Source organism: Strix uralensis, chromosome 7 (assembly GCF_047716275.1).
Source record: "Strix uralensis isolate ZFMK-TIS-50842 chromosome 7, bStrUra1, whole genome shotgun sequence".
NCBI lineage: Eukaryota > Metazoa > Chordata > Aves > Strigiformes > Strigidae > Strix > Strix uralensis.
In genome coordinates this window covers 1,174,165-1,195,730 of record NC_133978.1, presented here as the reverse complement: position 1 = coordinate 1,195,730, position 21,566 = coordinate 1,174,165, and the positions used below count along the sequence as shown (strand labels likewise).

The 21,566-nt window shown below is 49.9% G+C and overlaps 2 protein-coding genes across 10 annotated transcripts in view; one reads left to right on the top strand and one right to left on the bottom strand.

Moving 5' to 3' along the window:
* Positions 1–1,525: 1,525 nt before the first annotated feature.
* On the bottom strand, positions 1,526–7,748 carry ZNF511 (zinc finger protein 511). 2 transcript variants are annotated; one of them, XM_074874111.1, is made up of 7 exons: positions 7,570–7,748; positions 7,359–7,432; positions 6,302–6,503; positions 6,024–6,148; positions 4,462–4,647; positions 2,485–2,556; positions 1,526–1,748 (listed from the first exon to the last, which is right to left on the bottom strand). In XM_074874111.1, the coding sequence occupies exons 1-6, from the start codon at positions 7,726–7,728 to the stop codon at positions 2,487–2,489; spliced, it is 816 nt and encodes a 271-aa protein (XP_074730212.1). In that variant the 5' UTR covers positions 7,729–7,748; the 3' UTR covers positions 1,526–1,748; positions 2,485–2,486. The 2 variants fall into 2 exon arrangements, with proteins under 2 accessions (XP_074730212.1, XP_074730211.1); XM_074874110.1 differs by lacking the exon at positions 1,526–1,748 and having other exon boundaries at positions 2,144–2,556.
* An 85-nt stretch (positions 7,749–7,833) lies between these two features.
* TUBGCP2 (tubulin gamma complex component 2) overlaps positions 7,834–21,566 on the top strand; it is a 38,353-nt gene continuing 24,620 nt past the window's right edge. For 6 of the 8 annotated variants that reach the window (XM_074874101.1, XM_074874100.1, XM_074874099.1 and 3 more), the window contains exons 1-6: positions 7,846–7,863; positions 9,812–9,982; positions 11,534–11,662; positions 12,307–12,483; positions 18,876–19,035; positions 20,462–20,669. In XM_074874101.1, coding sequence (XP_074730202.1) covers positions 9,833–9,982; positions 11,534–11,662; positions 12,307–12,483; positions 18,876–19,035; positions 20,462–20,669 — 824 coding nt within the window. In that variant the 5' untranslated portion in view covers positions 7,846–7,863; positions 9,812–9,832. Of the gene's footprint in view, positions 7,864–9,811; positions 9,983–11,533; positions 11,663–12,306; positions 12,484–18,875; positions 19,036–20,461; positions 20,670–21,566 lie in introns of all 8 variants that reach the window. The other 2 variants (XM_074874104.1, XM_074874102.1) reach the window with 2 other exon arrangements.

The following is a 21,566-nucleotide window of genomic DNA, read 5'->3' as shown; positions in this document are numbered from 1 at the left end:
GACGCAGCCGAACGGGTCAGCTTCAATAAGCCCACCAAAAGGAGGGGAGCCTCGTCTGGTGCTTGATTACTGTGTTCAGTTTTGGGCCCCTCACTCCAAAAAGGCCATTGAATGACTCGAGCGTGTCCAGAGAAGGGCAACGGAGCTGGTGCAGGGTCTGGAGCACAGGTCTGATGGGGAGCGGCTGAGGGAACTGGGGGGGTTTAGTCTGGAGAAGAGGAGGCTGAGGGGAGACCTCATGGCCCTCTGCAACTCCCTGAAAGGAGGGTGCAGAGAGGGGGGATGAGTCTCTTGAGCCAAGAAACAAGCGCCAGGCCAAGAGGGAATGGCCTCAAGCTGCGCCAGGGCAGGGTCAGACTGGCTCTTAGGAAGGATTTCTGTCCAGAAGGGGTTGTTGGGCGCTGGAATGGGCTGCCCAGGGCAGGGGGGGAGTCCCCATCCCTGGAGGGGTTGAAGAGTCGGGTTGAGCCAGCACTGAGGGATCTGGTGGAGTTGGGAACGGTCAGGGTGAGGTTCATGGTTGGACTGGAGGAGCTTCAAGGGCTTTTCCAACCGAGATGATTCTGTGATTCTCTGGGTACAGGGGTGGCCATGGGCTGCGTGGATACGGGACTGTAGCTGCTGGGTGTGTGTACTGGTGTGCACAGGGGTGTGGGCATGGGGTGGGGGGGTGTGCACATGGGGGTGTGTCAGGGGCTCCGTGCCCTAACCAGCTGCTCCCCTCTCCCCTGCCCCACCTGGGCCGGCCTCCCTCCCTCCCTCCCCCTTCCATCGCAGGGCTGCCAGCTGGCCTCTCCCAGAGGCCAAGGAGCAAGGATTAAGGCCAGACAAGCCACCTGAGTTTTAAACAGTGAAGCATTTTAAAACTCACAGGGAAATCTGTCTCTGTAAGCATCACTCCCTGCTCCTATTTGCAAGGATTTTTTTCAAAGCCCTTTTTATCCTTTGTTCCTCCTGGAAAGGGGGAAGGGAAAAAAAGCCATTATAGATCCTAAGCTTCTTGGATAAATGCCATTCCAGCAACCTCTTTTTAATTTTATGGACAATTTTATAACAAGTGTCACAGTTCAACAGGGCCCCGAGATCTGGCGGCAGCACGCTGAGCTTGGCTCTCTGTTTCCAAACAATCTTTTCTGCTGGCAGGATGAGATTAATAGGGAAAAATGAGAGAGGAAAAATAACCTCCATCTCAACCTGGTTTTGGGGGTATTTGGAGCAAAGGGAGGTTTCTTCTTCATATCTGATTCTACCTGGGCTTCAGAACAGCATTTAAATTCTCTACGAAGCAATTTTGTAAAAATTCCTTTTATTTATTCACGTAGTTGGAAGCCACTTTAACTCCCTGTGGAAATGAACTGCAAGGCACCAGAAACCTTTTCCAGGCCTGGGCAAACCTTTTGCGTGGGCTCCAGAGCACGTGCCAGGGAGCGGGGAGCAGACTCCAGTGAGATGGAGAAGGTTAGAATGAGGGACCAATGCTTTTTGTTCTGTTTTCCTTTCTGTCAGTGGTTCCAGGTTCCATACAGTCAGCAGATTTTGTCTTGGAATTTCTTGAATCTGTTTTTTTGCTCCCAAAAGGCAAAAAATCAAAAAAATAATCCCACGTAGTCTCAGATCCGGCAGCTGGTCTCCCCTCACCTCCACAACACAGTGCTTCACTGCAGTCTGAGACTCTCTGGGAGCAACTGATGGGGAGTTCAACCCGCCCCACACCTACATGCTGTCCCAAGGGCTGTCCTCGCTGGCAGCTTTTAAAAACAGTGAGAAAATGAAAGAATTAAATTAAAAGAATTAATTGCTGTAATCTACACCGCTCTTTCTTTGGATTCCATTTTGATTCTCCCCTGGACAAGCAGGGCGGGCAGGGAAGGGTGATACCTTGCCTGCAGGACAGCGGCGGGGGGATGCAGGGCTTCCTGCAGGAAGAGGGGACACGGTGTATTTTGCTTGGCGTTACCCCTGCTGCTTTTTTGGCAGTGATTCCTTGCAAGTTTTTCACAAAGTCCCTGCGATCCGTGCAGCTGCCTGGAGCTCCAGAACAGCATTTGCCATTTGCAAACTCAGGCAAGATGCGACCCTCCATCTAGAAAGCCACGGCTGCCCAGAGTGGTCCTGGCACTGATGGGACACAAAAACTCACAGCACAGAGGCAGATGGATTTATTTGTAGTTTGATTTCAGAAGGGATTAGAAAAGAGAATGTTGTCTCAGGAGGGATAAATATAAGCACAGGTCGGCTTGAAAAGCTGCCAAAGGGAAGTGGTACAGAGGCAGGAAGGGACGGTAGCAAAGCACTTCCCAAAGTGTTGATGTATCCCGAACTGCTGCCACATGATCCCCGTTTTTGCCCTTCTGCCTTCCCCGCAGGGAGCGGGGCCCTTGCACACAACCACAAACATCCCCGCTCGGCTGCTGGGCCACTGCTGATGTTCGCAAGCGGCAGCTGCCGGCGCCTTCTCATCTCGCACAAATCTGGTGCACTGACCTTCAGACTTTCTTCCTTGGTCCTTTAAATCCTCGGGTGGCACCTTGTCCAAAGCAAATTGTGGATGGGACCCTGGAAAGGGAGACAGGCTTTAATACACATTAAGACCTCACCTCTCGCAGGATCACCGGGACACTTTACCTCTTGTGTAGCATTTCAAGCTCCCACAGTGGGAAGAGCAAGGTAGTGGGGGAGGACATCTACATCACCAAAGGGTAATTCAAAAAATGGGTGAAATACTGGTCTGCTTTCCTGTTTATTCTGCACATTTCATTAAGTTGAAATGAAAACAAAGCTGGTGCAGGGTCTGGAGCACAGGTCTGATGGGGAGCGGCTGAGGGAACTGGGGGGGTTTAGTCTGGAGAAGAGGAGGCTGAGGGGAGACCTCATCGCCCTCTACAGCTACCTGAAAGGAGGGTGCAGAGAGGGGGGATGAGTCTCTTGAGCCAAGGAACAAGCGCCAGGACAAGAGGGAATGGCCTCAAGCTGCGCCAGGACAGGGTCAGACTGGCTCTTAGGAAGGATTTCTGTCCAGAAGGGGTTGTTGGGCGTTGGAATGGGCTGCCCAGGGCAGGGGGGGAGTCCCCATCCCTGGAGGGGTTGAAGAGTCGGGTTGACCCAGTGCTGAGGGATCTGGTGGAGTTGGGAACAGTCAGTGTGAGGTTCATGGTTGGACTGGAGGAGCTTCAAGGGCTTTTCCAACCGAGATGGTTCTCTAAGTTCTGGAGGCCTCTCCCCTCTTTAGCACTAGGTAAAGTGTTACAAAATGTAGTATGCCTTTGGGCAGTTGCAGTGTTTTTTTGTGGAAGCACATGCTTGTGAAGAGCAGGAGAGCAGAAGCAGCAGTAAAAGTGTGGCCTTTCAGCAGCAAATCTTCCTTTTGACCTGCAGCATCACATTGAATCCAAGCAACCGTTTCTTTCTGGTTTATACGCTGTTAGGCTGGACAAGGCAGTGAAGTTAAAACGTCACTGTGGCAGCCGTTTAGGGACAGAATTTTGTTGGGCAAACCATGACGTAGAAAAGCAGGCCCAACTGGCTGTAGCATGCTGCAAGCACTTTCAGACTCCACAACTCATGGGAAAGCCCTGAAACAGCAGGGCTCACCTCGTTTTACAGAGTGAGAGCGAGAGGGAGCCGAGGGCAGAGGCAAGTTTCCCCACAGTGCTCCAGCGCAGTCGTGGGCTCAGGGTGCTGCCTTCAGACTGCCAGTGTGTCACAGACGCAGCAAACTCAACACACAAGAATCCCTTTGCTAACTGGAATAGTTCAGGCAAAACCATATTAACCTTTATGCTGAGAGATGATTAAAATGATGAATGAAATGACACTGATCCAGGTGCTGGGGTGAGGGTGGTGACTGTTTGATGGCTACCTTGTATCTCATACAGGTTAAACAGCACATGATGAGGCGGATTTCAAAAGTCAAGCCAGCATTAGGCAATTCAGTTTCAACTTTTTGTAAAGATTTTATTAAAAAAAAATTCCAAACAGAAAAAACAGCAACGCTGCTCTGGCCTTGCAAAACCTAAGATTCAGAGCAGACGTTCACCTGCTTTATTTGTGCCTTGTCCTGCGACTGCACAGGAGCACTGACAGCTCCAGTGAGACGCACCAGCTCAGCCCCGAGTCAGCTGGGATGGGAAAGCATTACAGAACACAACTGAAACTTGTTTGAGTATTTCAGGACAGAGCTCTTCCCTTCAGACCCACGCCATTCCGCAATACCCTGCAAAGACATCACGGGCGGGCAGACTAACAGCAAACTGCCGACATGGCTTTCACGGTGCACGCATGCTCTGTCCTTCCTTACGCTTTCCTCTTTCAAAAATGGCTTTTAAAACCTATATGGAAATCCTACCTCTTTTATCTTCAACACAGAAGCACCCTGAGCCATGCTGCACTAGGCACTGCAAAACGCAATTAAGGTGGTCCACGCCCCAGAAATTTTTGCCTGTGGAGGCCAACAGTACAGACCTGGATTTATAGAGTCGTTTCTCTGGCACCGAGGGGCCGGGGCTGGCCGCAGGCTGAGGGATCTCCATGTTCTCACCGGGCCCTATTTCCATCGGGTCCACCTGGAATTGCTCCGACATCTCCACGCTCACATCCATCGGCACGCTGGCACCCTGCTTCACGGCAGCGCTCACGTGCTTGGGGACACTGCAGAGACAAAAATTTGTATCTTTTCTCAGCAGCTGCCACGTGGGCCTAGAGCAAAGGAAATGATGAAACTGGTCAAGTCCAACTTAGGTGAGTTACTGCAGGGAGGCACAGAGATCTGGCTGTGCAAACCACCAGGAGCAGCCAGAAGGCTGCTGGAGAGCTGCGCAATAGGCTTGTATGAGTTTCTACTTAAGCATGCAGGGTTGCTGCATTATAGGACACAGTTTTGTCCCCAAGTTCTGTTCTTCAGTCCATAAAGTGTAAATCATTGAACGGGCCTAGTGGGTTGGACTAGAGGGTTCACACCAGGCTACCCAAGCAAGCTTTGAAAGACTCCACAAGCCCAGGCCCCTGTCCCTTTGGGCACCCATCCCAGGGCCACACCACCCTGCCAGCAAAGAAATTGTCTCTCCATCCCACCACTCAGGTCTTTGAGGAAGGTGTTAAACAACATCAGTCCCTGTGGTGAAAGCAGTGCTTGAAACCAGCAGCCAGCTGAGAAAGCCATTTCCCAAACTTACAAAGTCTGCCTCTGCTCTACCTGTGCTTTTGGGGAACGGGAATATTGCAAAGGGTTGGGGAGCAAAGCAGGAAACATGCACAAAGTGACACACAGATGCTAGGCTTTGCGTCTACGCTTGAGATGGCACAAACAGAGCAGAGCCTCAAGCCATGTGGGAAGAGGAATAAGATGCACTACAACATTAAGATCAAGTAAATTAATTAAAGTTAACTAATTACTCGAGTGTGTCCAGAGAAGGGCAACGGAGCTGGTGCAGGGTCTGGAGCACAGGTCTGATGGGGAGCGGCTGAGGGAACTGGGGGGGTTTAGTCTGGAGAAGAGGAGGCTGAGGGGAGACCTCATGGCCCTCTACAACTCCCTGAAAGGAGGGTGCAGAGAGGGGGGATGAGTCTCTTGAACCAAGGAACAAGCGCCAGGACAAGAGGGAATGGCCTCAAGCTGCGCCAGGGCAGGGTCAGACTGGCTCTTAGGAAGGATTTCTGTCCAGAAGGGGTTGTTGGGCGTTGGAATGGGCTGCCCAGGGCAGGGGGGGAGTCCCCATCCCTGGAGGGGTTGAAGAGTCGGGCTGACCCAGCGCTGAGGGATCTGGTGGAGTTGGGAACGGTCAGTGTGAGGTTCATGGTTGGACTGGAGGAGCTTCAAGGGCTTTTCCAACCTAGATGGTTCTATGATTCTATAAAACATTGCCATAGAAAGGATTGCAAGTTTATCCATTCTTACAAACAGCAGCAAATGTCATTTCTGAGCCTCTTAGGATATAAACTTGCTTACTCTGGAAAGGGAGTGCAACAGCAGAGAACATCACTTCTACAGGGGAAAACCAGTTGTGGTATTGCAATTCTGCAGTTACCTTTTTGTTTTCTTTGGTCTATCAAACCTAAAGTCAGCAGGATAAAGGTGAACAGTGACCAAGTGATCCTTTCTGTCCTTGCTGCTCTTCAACTTCTCCGCACAGCCTTCTACCAAACACTTGTACTGAAAGACAGGGGGAAAAAAAAGTCATCATTGGAAAAGGCAAGTGGTGTCAGCTGGGGACGTGGATGCCCTCCCCAAACAGTCAGTCTCTAAGGGAGCCAGCCCGTGCCGTGCACACCAACCACCAGCGAAGGGCTGGGCATGGCAACTCACCATGTTTTGCTTCTCAGCCATTATCTGGAAGAGCGAGTCGTGCCACTCCAAGATGTGAATATCCAAGAGATGCCCCGATGGAAAGGAGCGCTTGCAGAAGGAGCAGACGTTCCTGTGCAGCGTGTTGTAGTGGTGCTCATAGCCCTCCAGTGTATCAAAGACCTGGCAGCACCCAGAGATGTGGCAACTGAATTCAGACACCCTGCAGGGAAATTAGGACATCCACGCCTTAAATGAAGTTAGAGCCTTAATTCAAGCTTCATCCCTCTAGATGACTTTATTTACTTGTGGCATTTCTGCTGAATAATACCTAAATTAAATGCAAGGTGCAATGGAATGAAGATTACAATGGTGCTGGCAGTTGGAAACTCTTATTTGCCATTATGGCTTGAGCATCATATGTATTATTGCCCTGTGAAGTGGTGCTTCGATTATGAATAAACAACAAGCAGCAATGTGAGAAATAAGCTGTTTGACCTTAAATTTGCAGCTGTGGGTTGAAACTTTGTGCCAACTCTGTTTAGCAGGCATCTGTAAGATAACGTCATACAATCCTCAAAGCACCTCCTCAATTTTATATACGAGAGCAGGTTTTAAAGCAAGATGAAGGTTCTTCCCCAGCTTTCCTAATTGGGGCCGTCTGTACCACACAGCCTTCCCACTGTTTTGACTCAGTAAATAGTAACCTGCCACTTAAACCCTCTTTGTTTAGCTACAATCCCAGTTGTCAGACATATAATCGATGCCTTATCTGCTTGTGGGGAACTCTCAGTGAAAGGACATCACATCCAGCAGGAGAAGGCGGCAGTGTTCAGACAGCTGACTGCAACACGAAATACCAATTTTTGACCTTTTCAGCAGGACGTTGAGGTTTGCAAACTATAGCACCTCATTTTCCTTCCTCAAACCGCTTTGCAACGCATGCCCGTCTTCTCTTTTGACCCATTTCTCCCCCTTGGCCTCTGAAGGCCACGGACACGAGGAGGGCCCCCACGCTGCCTCGCCCCCCCCCGGGTGGGTGAAGCCGGAGGCACCGCCGCGGGCCGGCCGCACTTACTTGGGTCTCTCGGCCACCTCGGCGAGGCCGGTGAGGACGCCCTGGAGGTAGAGGTGCCTGTGAACGTCCCCATCCTAGGAGAGGAGCAGAGAGGGGCGGTGGGCGGGCAGGCCTGCCCCCACCCCCCCCAGCACACCCTGCCGCGGCGGCGCGGGGGGGCTGAGGGCGCAGGCTTCCCGCACAGCCCGAGCGCGGGGGGGCGGCCCCTCACCTCCAGGAGCGGGTGGTGGGGGCCGAGGCGGAGGCGGCGGGGGGCGAAGGTGAAGGGCGGGGGCGGCGGCGGGGCGCAGGGCGGCGGGGGCGAGGGGGGCGGCAGGGGGGGCGGGCTCTCCCGCAGGCGGCGGCGCAGCCCGGGCGGCAGCGGCAGCATGGCGGGGGGGGCGGGGCCACCCCCTCCCGTCCCGTCCCGTCCCGTCCCGTCCCGTCCCGTCCCGTCCCCCCCGGCCTAGTCCGCATGCGCGGGGCGCGCTTCCGGGCGGCGGCGGCGGCACTTCCGGGCGGGCAGGTAGGGCCGGGCCGGGCCGGGCCGGGGTGGGATGGGATGGGGTGCGATGGGGGTGCCCCCCAGCCCTCCTCGGGCGGGCAGCGGCCGGGGAGCAGAGGGACCCACCGCGGCACCTGAGTGGGGGCGGCTCCGGCCCGACCCCGCTCCCATCAGGGCCAACGCCTCAGCTGCAGCGGGTGGCTGGGGGCCATGTCCAGGCGAGTCGGGGCATCCTCGGGGATGGGGATCCCCCACCGCTCGGGGCCCGTCCCAGGCTCGCACGGGGACGGGCTGTTTCCTTGGGGCCGGCTGGGGTTTCCTGTGCTGCAGCTTGTGCCGGTGCCTCTGGGGCTCCCGCTGTGCCTCTCGGAGCAGAGTCCGGCGCCTCCGGGACCCCTTTGGGCAGGGGGAGACGCCGCTGGGTCCCCCTTCGCCTCCTCGGCTCCGTCTGAGCCAGCCCAGCTCCCCCAGCCTCTCCTCGTTCCTCCCGCTCTTGACCCCCGACCGCTTCAGTAGCCCGAGGGGGAGCTGGAGGTTGTTGCTGGTGCCGATCGTCGCTGCTGGGGCAGGTGACGACTGACGTGTCCTTTGGCAGGCAGGGTGACAGGAGAGACAGCTTTTGGTAAGTAGGGGTGAGGGGTGCGTGGGATCGGGCTTGTGGTGACCACTCAGTGGGACCTTGACAGGCTGGAGAGGTGGGGCTCACAGAAACCTTAAAGAATTGAAAAAAATGCAAATGCTGAGTCCCCAGGACCATGGTAACCCAAACAGCAGCAGAGTGTGGGTGGTGCCTGGCTGGAGGGCACCTGGTAGAGAGGGAGCCAGAGGACCAGGGCAGGAGGGTGGATACAACCAGCACCATGCCCTGGGGCCAGCAAAGGCCAGTCCTCACCCCAGTGGGCAAGGACAGAGCCAACAGGTAAAGGAGAGGGAGCGCCTCGGCTGTGACACCACATCCAAAACCCTCTGGCCAGTCTGGGGGCTCTCATCAGAAAATGATAAACTGAAGCCTGGGGAGGGTCTGGTGATGGTGGGGGGAGGCCAGGGCATACAAGGAGAGGCTGGGGAGCTGGGCTTGCTCAGCCGGAGATGAGGAGGTGAAGGGGGATCCAATGGCATCTCCTGCTGCCCAAAGGGGTCCCAGAGGTGCTGGGCCCAGACTCTGCTGAAAATGGGCACAGCAAGAGCCCCAGAGGCACCAGCGTAAGCTGCAGCATGGGAAATTGCAGTTGAGTATTAGGAAAAGGTGTTTCCAGGTGAGGATTGGGGCCCTGAGTGGTGAGGGAATCTAGATCTTTAGAGATATTTAAGCTTGGGCTGGACAAGGCCCTGCACAGCCTGCTCTAATTTGACTAATTTTTGGGTGGAGAGTTGGACTGAGGCTTGCAGAGATGTGTTCCAGCCTAAATGATTCAACGATTTTGGCAAACCAAAAGTGTGTCCATATTCACATTAAACTCTGGACTTGCATGGCTCTTAATTCTGCATCCATAATGTAAGTAACTTTGCAGAATTTGGTGCTTGTCTGTTAATAAAATGGACAGTAGAATATAAAGACCCCTAAACTTGGAAAAACTGCTTTTGAATAACTTCAGAAGCAGCAGCATGGGTGGGCTGCCGAAGCCAGCCATTTCAGCTGTGTCTGGGGTCTGTCAGTACATGAACCAGCACTACTTAGGACGACTCAGGAACTTTTTCACTGCCAGTGTGATTTTGAGATTGAAAAATCCTCTGCTGGTTCACCAACATTTGAGGTGGGTTTGTACAGGTATAGTTAAATCAGGCACGATAATGAGTATTTCTGGTTTGCTTGCTTCCTCCCCTTACACGTATTTCTTTGTTCCAGTCAAGTATTTTAGCATACCCTGCAGGCTCATAACGTAGTCAGGAGATGGTTTTTGTGCGGATATATTTTCATTTGGAGCAGTGAAATAATAACTTGCCACCTTTATTTTTGCACCCCACGGAGCTTGTAGCCTCAGGTGGGAGCATGAGTGAGTTCCGCATTCACCACGATGTCAATGAGTTGCTCAGCCTGCTGCGCGTGCACGGGGGGGAGGGAGCCGAAGTCTACATCGATCTCCTGCAGAAGAATCGAACGCCTTATGTTACCACGACCGTCTCTGCGCACAGCGCCAAGGTAAGCGCTGACGTAGTGTAGTCACAGCTGAGGGGCATTTCAGACCTTACGGGGGGCTGGCAGGACTCCTGAGGCAGTGTGTTTCCTTTGCGGCCGCTGATAGAGGTTCCTGCAGCTCTGGGAGCACGGTCCTCCCTAAGGAGAAATTCAAGACAAACATTCCTCAGCGTGATTTCTCTTGGCCTGTGATGTGAACTACCTTGTCCTTACTCTACTCTTCTGTGAGATGACTTTTGTGGGTGCAGAACTGGACATGTGTTGGAAGGGGTAATGGCTGTCACAAGTTTTTCTGAGAAGAATGGTGAAGTCACGTTGGCACTGGTAAAAAAATCCGATAATCTGATCTGGAATCTCAGTTTTGGCTATAAAGTAGAAACATTATATCAGGAAAAAGGTAAAATCCATGCATCTGGGAGAGATTGGTTAGAAGAACATGAGGATTGTTAGAACTGGTGGGGGGGGTGAGTTCAAAGAAGGGAGCTTATTTTTTGTCTGCGATGCTTGTTTCAAATTTTGATTAGAGGGGTTGTCCTCTGGAGGAATAAAACAAATGAAAAATAGTAACTGTATGAAATGTGATTATATGAACGGTACCTGACTTTTTTTCTGAATATCACCCAGGTATTAGGCATTAAAGCCTGATGCCCTCATGACCAGGCACACTTCTGTGGCCATAATACTGCTTTTTAATGTCCTTTTTAAAAGCAATCCATCAGTCAAGCTGTAGATGCTAGAAAATTGTTAACTCCGTCTGAAAGTTCAGATCTTTGTAGCCTGAACTGCTTATTTTCTCTAATTCCAGTCTTATGTGTCATTTACACTGACAGCTACACTTCGTAGACTTGTAGAAAGATTTAAGTAGGAGGCAGAGCCGGAGACCTGCAGCCCAACCCCTTGTTCACAGCAGGGCCAGCATCACGGCTACAGCAGACTGCTTAGCTGTGTTTTGAAGATCTCCAGGAGATTCCTCCATCACTCTGGCTGTGTCCTCAGGGTCGCAAACTCTCTCCAGTTTGCCCAGGCCCAGCTGGGATTTTCCGTGTCGCAGTTTGGGGCAGTGCCTGTGGTGCTTTTGCTGAGCCCCTGGGAGCAGGGTCTGTAACCCCTTTGGGCAATGGGCAGTACGCCCCACTGTCTCCATGGCTCTGTACTGGGCTCCGTCCAGTTTGCTGATGTCTCTCCCAGTGTGCAGACGTGGCTTTGTCAATGCCAAATCCCTTAATAAACCCGCTGATACAAAATTATGTTGCTTCAGGCTGAGCATGTGCAAAGCAAGCCCTGATACAGATCTTGTGCTTACCTTCATCTTTACTCTCCCGCAGTCCCTTCTCCATCACCTGAATGCCAGGACCCCCACTCTCCTCCAGCATAGTTATTAGTAGGAGACCAACGCTGCAGCCTTCAGTCCCATTCCCTGGGTTTGACATAATTTGGGTACTTTGGCAGCAGCAGCAGCCTGCACCTTGTCCCCACCCTTGCACAATGCTCCTCTTTTGAATGCTGTGATAATAATGTACATTAAACATCCAATATTAACGTGGTGTCTTACAGGTAAAAATAGCAGAGTTTTCTCGGACTCCTGAAGATTTTTTAAAGAAGTATGATGAGCTGAAATCTAAAAATACAAGACATCTAGATTCTTTAGTTTATCTACTGTCAAAACTCACAGAAGACAAAGAGGTTTGTGTCTCCTTTAGAACTGGATGTATTACAAGTATCCAGCAGTAGAAACTGTGCAATGATTTTAAATACAGCATGCTTTCTGATGGCAGTTTTCAGCGAAATGCTACTATCTGACTTTATAGGAACTTACATGAGTGGAAGACAACCTGCCTTACCCTACAGGCAGTCAGTCCCTGGTGGCAGTGGAGTTTGCGAGCATGTGCTACGCTGTCAGCAGTGCCTGGGTGAGGGTGATTACACCCAACCGTGATTGGTGATCCCTAAGGGCATTCAACTACTGCAGCCCTGGGACAGCAGGAAGGCTGGTAACACCTAGTTAGGGACACCAGAAGTCTCTGAGGTGTCCTCTTGCAGGACAGCAGCATGCTTTGAGTAGTGCTGTTCTGGAGTAAGGCTGTTGCTGAGTCCAGCCTGACTTTTGGAAGTCAGCATTGCACCAGTCAGCATGCACCAGTTCTAGTGTTTACCTAATTATTAAAGCACTATTACACTTTTCTTGATATAAACCACTAAGACACAGGAATCTGTGACAGAAAGACCTGTGGTCTGATTCAGCACAACAGTCTTCTGGTCATATGTTTTTTGCTTTAGTGTATGCTGATCAGCATTCACAAAACCTTTTCTTTTTTGTGTATATACAGACACTCCAGTATCTGCAACAAAATGCTAAAGAAAGGGCTGAACTTGCAGCGAATGCAGCAACCAGTGGCAGCACAAATTTTTCCATTCCCTCATCTACTTCCAAGATATCTCTGCAGGAGCTTGAGGAGCTACGCAAGCAGCTGGGCAGTGTCACAGCCAACTCCAGTGTACAGCAGGTACTGTTTCTTCCCAGGCTTTGGGTACAAAATCTTTCCCTTCTGCTCACATGTATAGCTGTGCTCTTAACTTTTATCATCTAGTGGAATTATAAATGTTCCTATCTGTGCAGATAATCTAAATTGTCTCTCAAAATTTCTGAGTCAGGTTATATTAAATCTTTGTGCTGTTCTTAATAAAAGCGGCCTTTTTAAAGTCAAGTTTAGGCCATGACAGTTCTGACTGGAGGGGTTTAATGTTATTTAATTTTCCCATTTCACACTTTAAGCTGTGCTGACGTTTCCTTTTCTGCTTGTGGCAGTGCTTGCTCAGGAGCTCACCAGCCCCTGTGGTGTGTCTCCATCCTGGCTAGAAGTTCCACTCTCTCAGATAATGTGGGTACAATGCCTCACATAATCATTCCCCAAGTGGACACAGCCGTTCCGTCTACTTAGCTGTTTGAGTTCCTGAAATAAATGCTGCAAAGTGATCCCAAAGACAATAAGGAATTAAAAAACCTGCTGTAGAAGTAAACTGTATCATTGCACAGGCTTAGAAAAGAGTTAAGCGAGCATTTCGTTATCAGTAGGCCGGGAGGCAGGAAGTGCAAAGGGGCAATTATTACTTAAATCCCAACATCTGTTTCCTGTGATCATTTGTATAAATAGCTATACTGTGATGGGTTGACCTTGACTCACCCTGCTCGACAGGACAGCGGGGAGAAAAATACAACAAAAAGCTTGTGGATCGAGATAAGGGCATTTTGGCTGCAGAAGGCACAGGAGCAACTGTGTGTGGACAGTTATTTGGACAGAGGTGAAAGAGTGATAAGTGTGGAGAAGGGGAAAAAGATGCTCAGATGTCTGTAGTGTGTGAGTAATTGGACAAAATGTGCAAATGCTTCCATTTAAAATTTTGCAGCTTACCTTTGTCCCGGAGGTTTGTTTCTGCCTTCTGATGACTGATCAATAAGATCTAACAGGGGACAAGCCTCCAGGCTCTGAAGGTGACTGTTTCTGAGGATGCTGGCCTGCTTGTGGATGCTCAGAAATCACACGCTGGGGTTTTCTCCATCTGCAGCCTCTGTTGTGGCAGTCCTGTGCCCTCGCTCAGTGGAGGCACATCTATGCCTCGTTAGTGCACGGGGTCTGTCCGCATTGGTGAGGTGTGTGCTTCCCTCAGCTGCTCGTGTCGTGGCTCTGCTGGGCCTGTCTTGGCCACGTGGCAGCGTTCACATTCGCGATGTGTCCCGCCAGCCTTTGCTGTTGAGCTCTCCAGCAGATGTGCAGTTACTCCTCAGTCTGTGAAGATCTTTCTGTGGCAGTGGCTGAGCAGAGCTAACACCTTCCAGGGAACGCCCTCCTGTCCCTGGTGAAGGTGATGGCAGTAGATGATGTCACCAAGTGGGGAGTTTGCTGTGGTGGTCAGATCACTGCAGGCCATTGACAGCTAGAGGAATGGACCCTCCATGTCCGGTGTTTTGGGGCACCTGACAGGTCTCTCAGCTTGAAGGGCTGTATGTGCATGTGATGAAGGGGAATTCACATCCTAAACAGAGAGAGTCCAAGCCCCTCCCTCTGTCAGACAGTGATGAAACCAGCCTTGTTCCACATACACTGTGAAATACATGTCTGCACAGACTGAAATACATGCCTGACTCATCCAAATCCTTCACAGGTGATCTGAGTCAAGTGGTTGATTTGGATCATGAAGGGAAGATGAATTTCCAGTAAGACAACTGATTTTTTTAATAGGATTTATGTGCAGACTTCCTAAAAGAGGAAAGAAGAGTGTGGTGTTCTCTGGGATATGCAGTTCCCAACTAAAGGAATTGAAATGACAATGCAAACCAGTTCAAAGATTTGTGCCTCACTGCTGCTCCATTTATACTTTGTTCAGACTTAAAGAGCTGAAACTGATAAAAAGGCCCTAACGGGCAGGTGCTCGGGGCCGTTGAGTTAATAGGTCTGTATCAACACACATAGATGAAATCTCTAGACCCAGAGTTTCTGCTAGAGCCACTTCCCAGGAGGGCTGTCAAGTAGTCATAATAATTACAATTGATTTATTTCTCCACCTCTCTTCTAGAAGCCAGGCTGTGCGCTGGCACAAGCCCTGGAGTGATCCTTCACACTGCATTAACAGACGTGAGGCTCTCACTTGAGCAACTCTCTTTGTGATCCTTGTGGCACCATCTTCATTCATGGGGCATGGAGGATAGCTGCCAGTGTTTCCACAGATTCATTGTGGCCCTGGTAGAGGGAACTGCTGGGGTTGTCCAGTGCAGCCTCTCTCCCACGGCAACACTGTCACCCAGACTAGATCAGGGCAGCTGTTGTTTTGTCCATCTGAGTCCTGCAGCCCCCCAGGAGGGAGGTACCCCACCTCCCTGCTGACCCATCCCATGGCTGCTCCCCCTCTGCGGGAAGAGGTGTCTCTTCATGCCTGATGTCAATACCCCCAGAAGGCAGCTTCTGTCCGTGGCTGCCTGAACTTCCTGCCACTGAGGAGCTAGGTTTCACCCATCACCTTGGTACTTGTCCTTCCTGTAGGCTGCTCTTAGACCTTCTGTTGGCCAGACCCAACAAAGCCCAGCTGCCCTCACCACGCCTCCTTGATCATGCGCTCTAAGTCCAGTGTGTGCCCACTGCAGCCCATCTTCCCTGGCGCCAGGGCTGCAGTGCAGGGAGCCCTTTGGTGCAGTTGGCATTCATTGAGCTCGAAGGTGAGCTCTTTCTCTACCTCGATGAATCTGGGCACTGTCATTGCTTAAGATAGCAGATGCAGGTTCATCAGCACGACAGCGGCAAACCGCCACCCTATCCCATGGGCTTTTAAGTGCCAGGCTGACACCTGAGGGCCACACTTTCAGTCCTGGGAGTTTTATCCAGGCTGTCATCGAAGCCTGTATTGACAATGATCTAAATTTGAAGTTGCAGAGAAGTGATTCATGCCCCCAAGACATGCTTTGTCACCGGTGCCTCAAGTGCTGTACCATCTGCCCTGTGATTACTTGACACGGTTAGATCATCTAGTGATCTTTCAGTGATTGGAGTTGCTGCTTAGACCAGTTTTAGCTCAAGAATCATCGAGGTGGTAAAAGTTACCTGTTCCCTTTCAGGTAGCTGTGCCCTTTATAGCCAAAACTGCATCAGCTTTTTTGAACACTGTCAGTTAACAAATTCATGCTAGAGCTAGTTGAACTCCAGAAAAAGCTCCCTGCCTCTTGTTATCCCAGCCAATTGCTAGTGAAGAGGAAGCAGTCCCTCGGGAAGGAGGTTCTGCATTTGCTTCAGGGGTTCTGGCTGCTCCTTGTCACGATCACTATAAGGAATAGGCCTCAGTCCCTGCCCTCTTATTAGGGACAGATGCCACAGCCCACACCCTTACTCCACCCAGCCTGTGAGCTCACAGGGATGGTGGTGCCAGCATGCTCCCTCACAGTGCCGTGAGCTCATCTCGTTTCAGGGATTTCTCTGAGGCACTAGGAGCTATTGGGCTAATTCTTGTGTAGTGTGGAAGTAGGAAATTTTACAGTAAGTATTTTCCAGGGCCAAGAAGGAAAGGAGAGTACTGGATAGGTAAGGAATTGGCTGGATGGCCGCATCAGAGTGCTACAGTCAATGGCTTAATGTCCAAATGGAAACCAGTAACGAGCGGTGTCCCTCAGGGGTCCATACTGGGACCAATACTAGTTTAATGTCCTCCTCAGTGACATACCTAATGGGATCAAGGCACTCTCAGCAGGTTTGCCGATGACACCCAGCTGTGTGGTGCGGTCACACGCTGGAGGGAAGGGATGTGCCATCCAGAGGGACCTGGACAGGCTGGAGGAGTGGGCCCATGTGAACCTCATGATGTTCAGCAAGGCCAAGTGCAAGGTCCTGGCAGTCCCCACTATTGGTACAGACTGGGAGATGAAGGGATGGAGAACAGCTCTGTGGAGAAGGGCTTGGGGATACTGGTGAAAAAAAAATTGGACATGAGCCAGCAATGTGCACTTGCAGCCCAGAAAACCAACTTTACCCTGGGCTGCATCCAGAGCAGTGTGGGCAGCAGGGCGAGGGAGGGGGATTCTCCCCCTCTGCTCCGCTCTCGTGAGAGCCCCCCTGCAGTGCTGTGTCCAGCTCTGGGGGCACCAACATCAGAAGGACACGGACCTGCTCGAGCGGGTCCAGAGGAGGCCACGAAGATGCTCAGGGGCTGGAGCACCTCCCCTGTGAGGACAGGCTGAGAGAGTTGGGGGGGTTCAGCTGGAGAAGAGAAGGCTCTGGGGAGACCTTACTGCAGCCTTTCGATATATAAAGGGGGCTTACAAGGAAGATGGAGTAAGACTTTACCAGGGCCTATAGTGACAGGACAAGGAGCAGCAGTTTCAAACAGAAAGAGAGTAGATTTAGATGGGATGCTCCATCCCTGGCAGTGTTCCAAGTTGGGTTGGACGGGGCTTTGAGCAACCTGATCTAGTAAAAGTTGTCCCTGCCCATGGCAGGGGTGTTGGACTGAATGATCTTTAAAGGTCCCTTCCAACCCAAACCATTCTATGAGTCTATGATCTGATTTCATTTTGGCATTTGGAGACAGAAATTACTTCATGTCTCTGAATTTCCAAGATGTAACTTTCATATACTCCATTTCACTGAACTGTCTCTGTTTTATAGTACTGTCTTCCATGCACACGTGCTGTTGAGATCTTACCTGGCTCTGTTAGCTTGTATGGTCTCCCATAATTAGCGCAATGCCTCAGAAGCTTTTGGACTTAGATACTTTCTTAGTCTGCTCTCATAAGTATACATGGTTCATGGAGATGATGTGATGGCGAGGTCTATGATTTCTGGAGCTTTTCTTCCAACTCATTCCTCCCTGCCATTTGGGAAGATGATTGCTGCCCTCTTCCTAAGCAGAAGCTTGTTCATACAGCCATGTTGCACAGGGCCAGTGCTACAGGGAAATCTTCCACTCCAGGTCTTCCTTTAATGACCTGGAGCTCAAGGTGATAGAGAAATGCACGTGATGTTGTGATCTTTAGCCAATGTCTGTGTGTCCAGATTGTGACTGACAAGTAAACTATTCTATACTGCTTCAGTGGATGAGTATTTTCTCACTGTATGGGTTTAAGGTTTATAAAGGAGTTCAAGTTGTTCACCCACATGAAGGACTCGATCCCATGCTGAGATCTGCTATTTTATGTGAAGTTTAGCTATCCTTTGAGTTACTTGATGCTTCATCTTTCTCCATACCCTCCTGTAAGAGTCCTGGTTTTGTTAGGGGAGAAGAGGAATTTGAGGTCCTTCTGGCAGATCACACATATGCAGTATAAGCAGAAATATAGCATTGCTTTGGGGTGCCTCTCTGCCCTGAGGACGTTGTACTGGTGTTATGCCAGTGGTGAGGCTGCAGCAAACATGCCTGGAACCAGTGCTGCTTGGAGGAGCGGCCCCAGAGCTGATGCTTGTTTGAAGGATTTCAAGACCTGGCACTGGGCAGCTCTGAGAATGTGAAAAATGGCCTGTGCTAGCCACAGTGTGCATCAACTACCTCTCACACGTCAGAGTGCCATTCTTTAAGATGAAAGCTCACACGTACATTTGCTTCTTTCCCAAGTTCCTCTCTCCACTGAGACCTCCTATGAGAGTAAAATGACCCTGTGCTTATCCCATTTCACATACACATCTGTGGAGTTTAAGAAATAGCATTCATAAGCATGTCCCCTGTGTTTGTGTGCTTGGGGCTCTAAATGTTCATGTAGGTTGTACATCTTGCAGCGCTCTCCAGCTGATAGTTAATCTTGCACTCCATTTACTTTAGTGTCAGAGACACAGAGCCAGGAGTGGAGAGTCTTTTGGTCTTTAAGAGCTTGCTTCTGTCGCTGACTCCTCTTCAGAGTAAAAAACTCCATCATTTTCCAGCTCTCTGCGGGTGGATTATCTGGGTGGCATCGGGCATGCAGCTACTCAGTGGGCAGGGCGCAGAAACCGAGGTCAGAGGTGTTCGTTAGCCTGTCTGCGAGTGCCCCTGGAGTAAGATGTTACCACTTACTGCTCCTGGTGCGCTTTGCAAACTAGTAAGCTGCCTGGTGATTGTGCATGTCCCCGTTCTGCTCCCCTGTGTGATCCCTAACACCCAGGCTGGTGGGGAGGGGTGCAGAAAGGTGTTATTTGATGTACCCTCCAATAAAAAGAAGGCCAACTGTGTTAAAAATCACCTCTGCAGCACTGAGACCAATAGACTAGATGGCATTGGGAGACTAAATCCCACACCGTGCTACTGAAATATCAGCTATGCTACTTTCTGTTCTCAAGTTACCAGTTTACAGTCAATTTCTGCTTAAAATTCAATATTTCTTGGACTTCTGAAGATCTCTTTTTCTCCTTTCTCTCTCTCTCTCTCTCTCTCTCTCTTTTTCCAACAGCCTCTTGAGCTTACACGAAAAATCCTCCGAGATAAGCAGAACAAGAAGAATTCTGGTCAGCCCATTCCAGTATTTCCATCCTGGGTGTATGAGAGACCTGCACTTATTGGCGATTTCTTAATTGGCACCAGTTTAAGCACTGACACAACGGTACCTATAGGTATGTGATACACAGGGAAAATTGCATTAACTTTTAATGTTTTGTACTTGTTCAGAAGTGCTGTTCAGATTTCATCACACTCAGGATGAAAGCAAAACTTGGCTCTTTGCACTCTGCAGATGAAGAGTGGGGTTCAAAAAAAAATCCCCCAAATTTATATTGTTCACAGTGTTTCTCCTGTGCTGAATTCCAGTCCCACTGTTGAACCATGGGATGTTAATGGCTTTGACTTTCCCAGTCCTTTTTCTCTATTGAGTCACTGCCTTCGTAAAATCCTACTGTAGGAGTATTGTATCTGTATTCTAAGATGAAAAATCTGTAGTTGTACCTGACAAGGGAATATTCATCAATCCACCCGGCTCAATATCCTCTCCAGTAAGACTATAACAACCTCCTTGATGTGCTGTCTGTCTTCTCACCAGAGCAGCAGGGGACTAATCTCTCGCCATTGTATTCTAGCCTTAGGCTGAACTGTGTATAGTTTCTTATTCATAATTAGATTTAGGTATTTTTTGGAAGAGAACAGCTGAGTTAGAAACTCATGTTTCCGTTCCCTAGAACTGTGGAGGCTCCTACAAGAAACCTGTAGCCTCTTCCTGATGTGGATTTGGGCTGTGTCTAAGGGGGGCATGAAAACTGTAGGCTTATTCTTGGAAGTGCTGTTAAATAGCTTGTCCACCAGTGCATTTCTGCCAGGGCCCTTTGGGATGTGCTGTGAGGGTATGTTCCAGCAAGCTTGTAACTGCTCTCTCACGTACAGTCCTACAAATGGAGAGGGATTGTTGCCTTGTTTCACAGGATAAGCTTTGCTGTAGTTAGCGTTGTAGCCACTCTGTTCCCTGATCTTCTGATACACTTGATATCTTTTGGATTGAGTCCTTTATGCTTCTTTGCAGCTGGTCTGTAGCTGACTGCACCATTCAGAGGCCCTACAGTTCGCAGGTCACCTGCAGCTTTTGCTGGGCTAGCATTTCTTTGTGTCGGTATTTGAACTGAATCCTGATATTGGAATATTTCAGTGGAGGGGAGGTAGGGGGAGTTGTTGACAAGATTGGAGCTCCTCGGGTCCAGTATAGCCGAGCCCTTTTGGATGGAAGGATCAGCAGCACAAGCTGTGAGTGATGTTCTCTTGGCCACAGATGTCAGATGTATAGCCCTGTCTACTTGGTTTGCTTTGGTTATAAAAGAGCAAAGGATTCTGTTTTCCTGGAAGGCAAAGTAGATGATTTTGGAGTTGACCCTAACTCAGTTTTATTTCTCTGTATCTTGATTCAGTTTTATATGATCTTCCTTTGTTCTCTTTAAATGGTAGTATGTCTCCCTTTCAAGCTTCAGGTACTAGACTGAAATGATATGAATGGACCATCAGGTAGTACTATGGCATGTTCTGATTGTCTTCTTTTTTTTGTTGTCTCTCTGAAAACAGGTACCTTGCCATTAGCCTCGCAAGAATCCATGATCGTGGAGGACTTGCTGTACGTTCTGATCGGTGTGGATGGAAGATACATCACAGCACAGCCTATTGTAGGCAGGCAGAACCGAGCGTTTTCAGTCGATCCAAACTTGGACTTGTCTATCAAGGAGCTGGTGACCAGGATTCTTCCTGTAGCAGCAAGTTACTCTGCTGTCACCAGGTACCAAGCTGACTTTTGTCAGAGGAGGATGTTCTCCCTTGACCATCAGGCTGTAGAATAGAGAATCTGTCATTGTGCAGATGTTAACTTCCAAGCTTAATTTAAACCTATGGGAATATAAAATAAGAACGACAATTTATTTGAAGTGGTTTTAGCTGCATCTATTTTTTGCCAGGTTTCTCCACTGTGCTGCCAGTTCACTTCTTCATTCATTTCACCTTTACTTTGTCCAGACTTGGTCTTGGTACATTCAGGCACAGTGCAAATAGGATATGTCTGCTTATTCTGGCTTGTTTTACCATTCTGCTGTGAGTTTCTTCATGTTTCCTGCTTTTTTTTCTCCTCTGGGCATCCAGGACTGAGGCAACCTTTGTGTGCTTCTGAGCAGGAGAGCCTACTGCTGCTTAGTTTCTGGTAGCTAACTTAAGTAATTGTTAAAAGGTACACCTCACTAACAGCAGATGTTTGTTATGTAGGTGTCTGCGTTTGATTCTAAAAGATCAGCAAAGAGAAAGAAGCATTTTAGGATGTGATTCATCCAATCTCTTTTACGTGTCTCCTCCCAGATGATATGACTTGTGTTCAGAAGCATCTGCTTCTCTCCACTGACATCTAAATGTGGTCACATGAAGCTCTGCTGTGGTGTGTGGTGTGGAGGCTAGCAACAGTGCTTTCCCCACATGTCTGGGTGCACACTGCTTCCTTTTGAGATCTTTTCCTGTCCTCTAATCTGTTGCTTGTGCAAAGACAATTGCCTTGAAAATCCTGGCTCTCACTTTTTACATAGTGGTTTTGCAAATAATTCTAGTTCCCCTGCAATCTGCAAGGAAACGTCTTCCCACAGCTTTCCATACTAGGAGATGTGGTGATGGGGGATAGACAGCGGGACACAGAGCA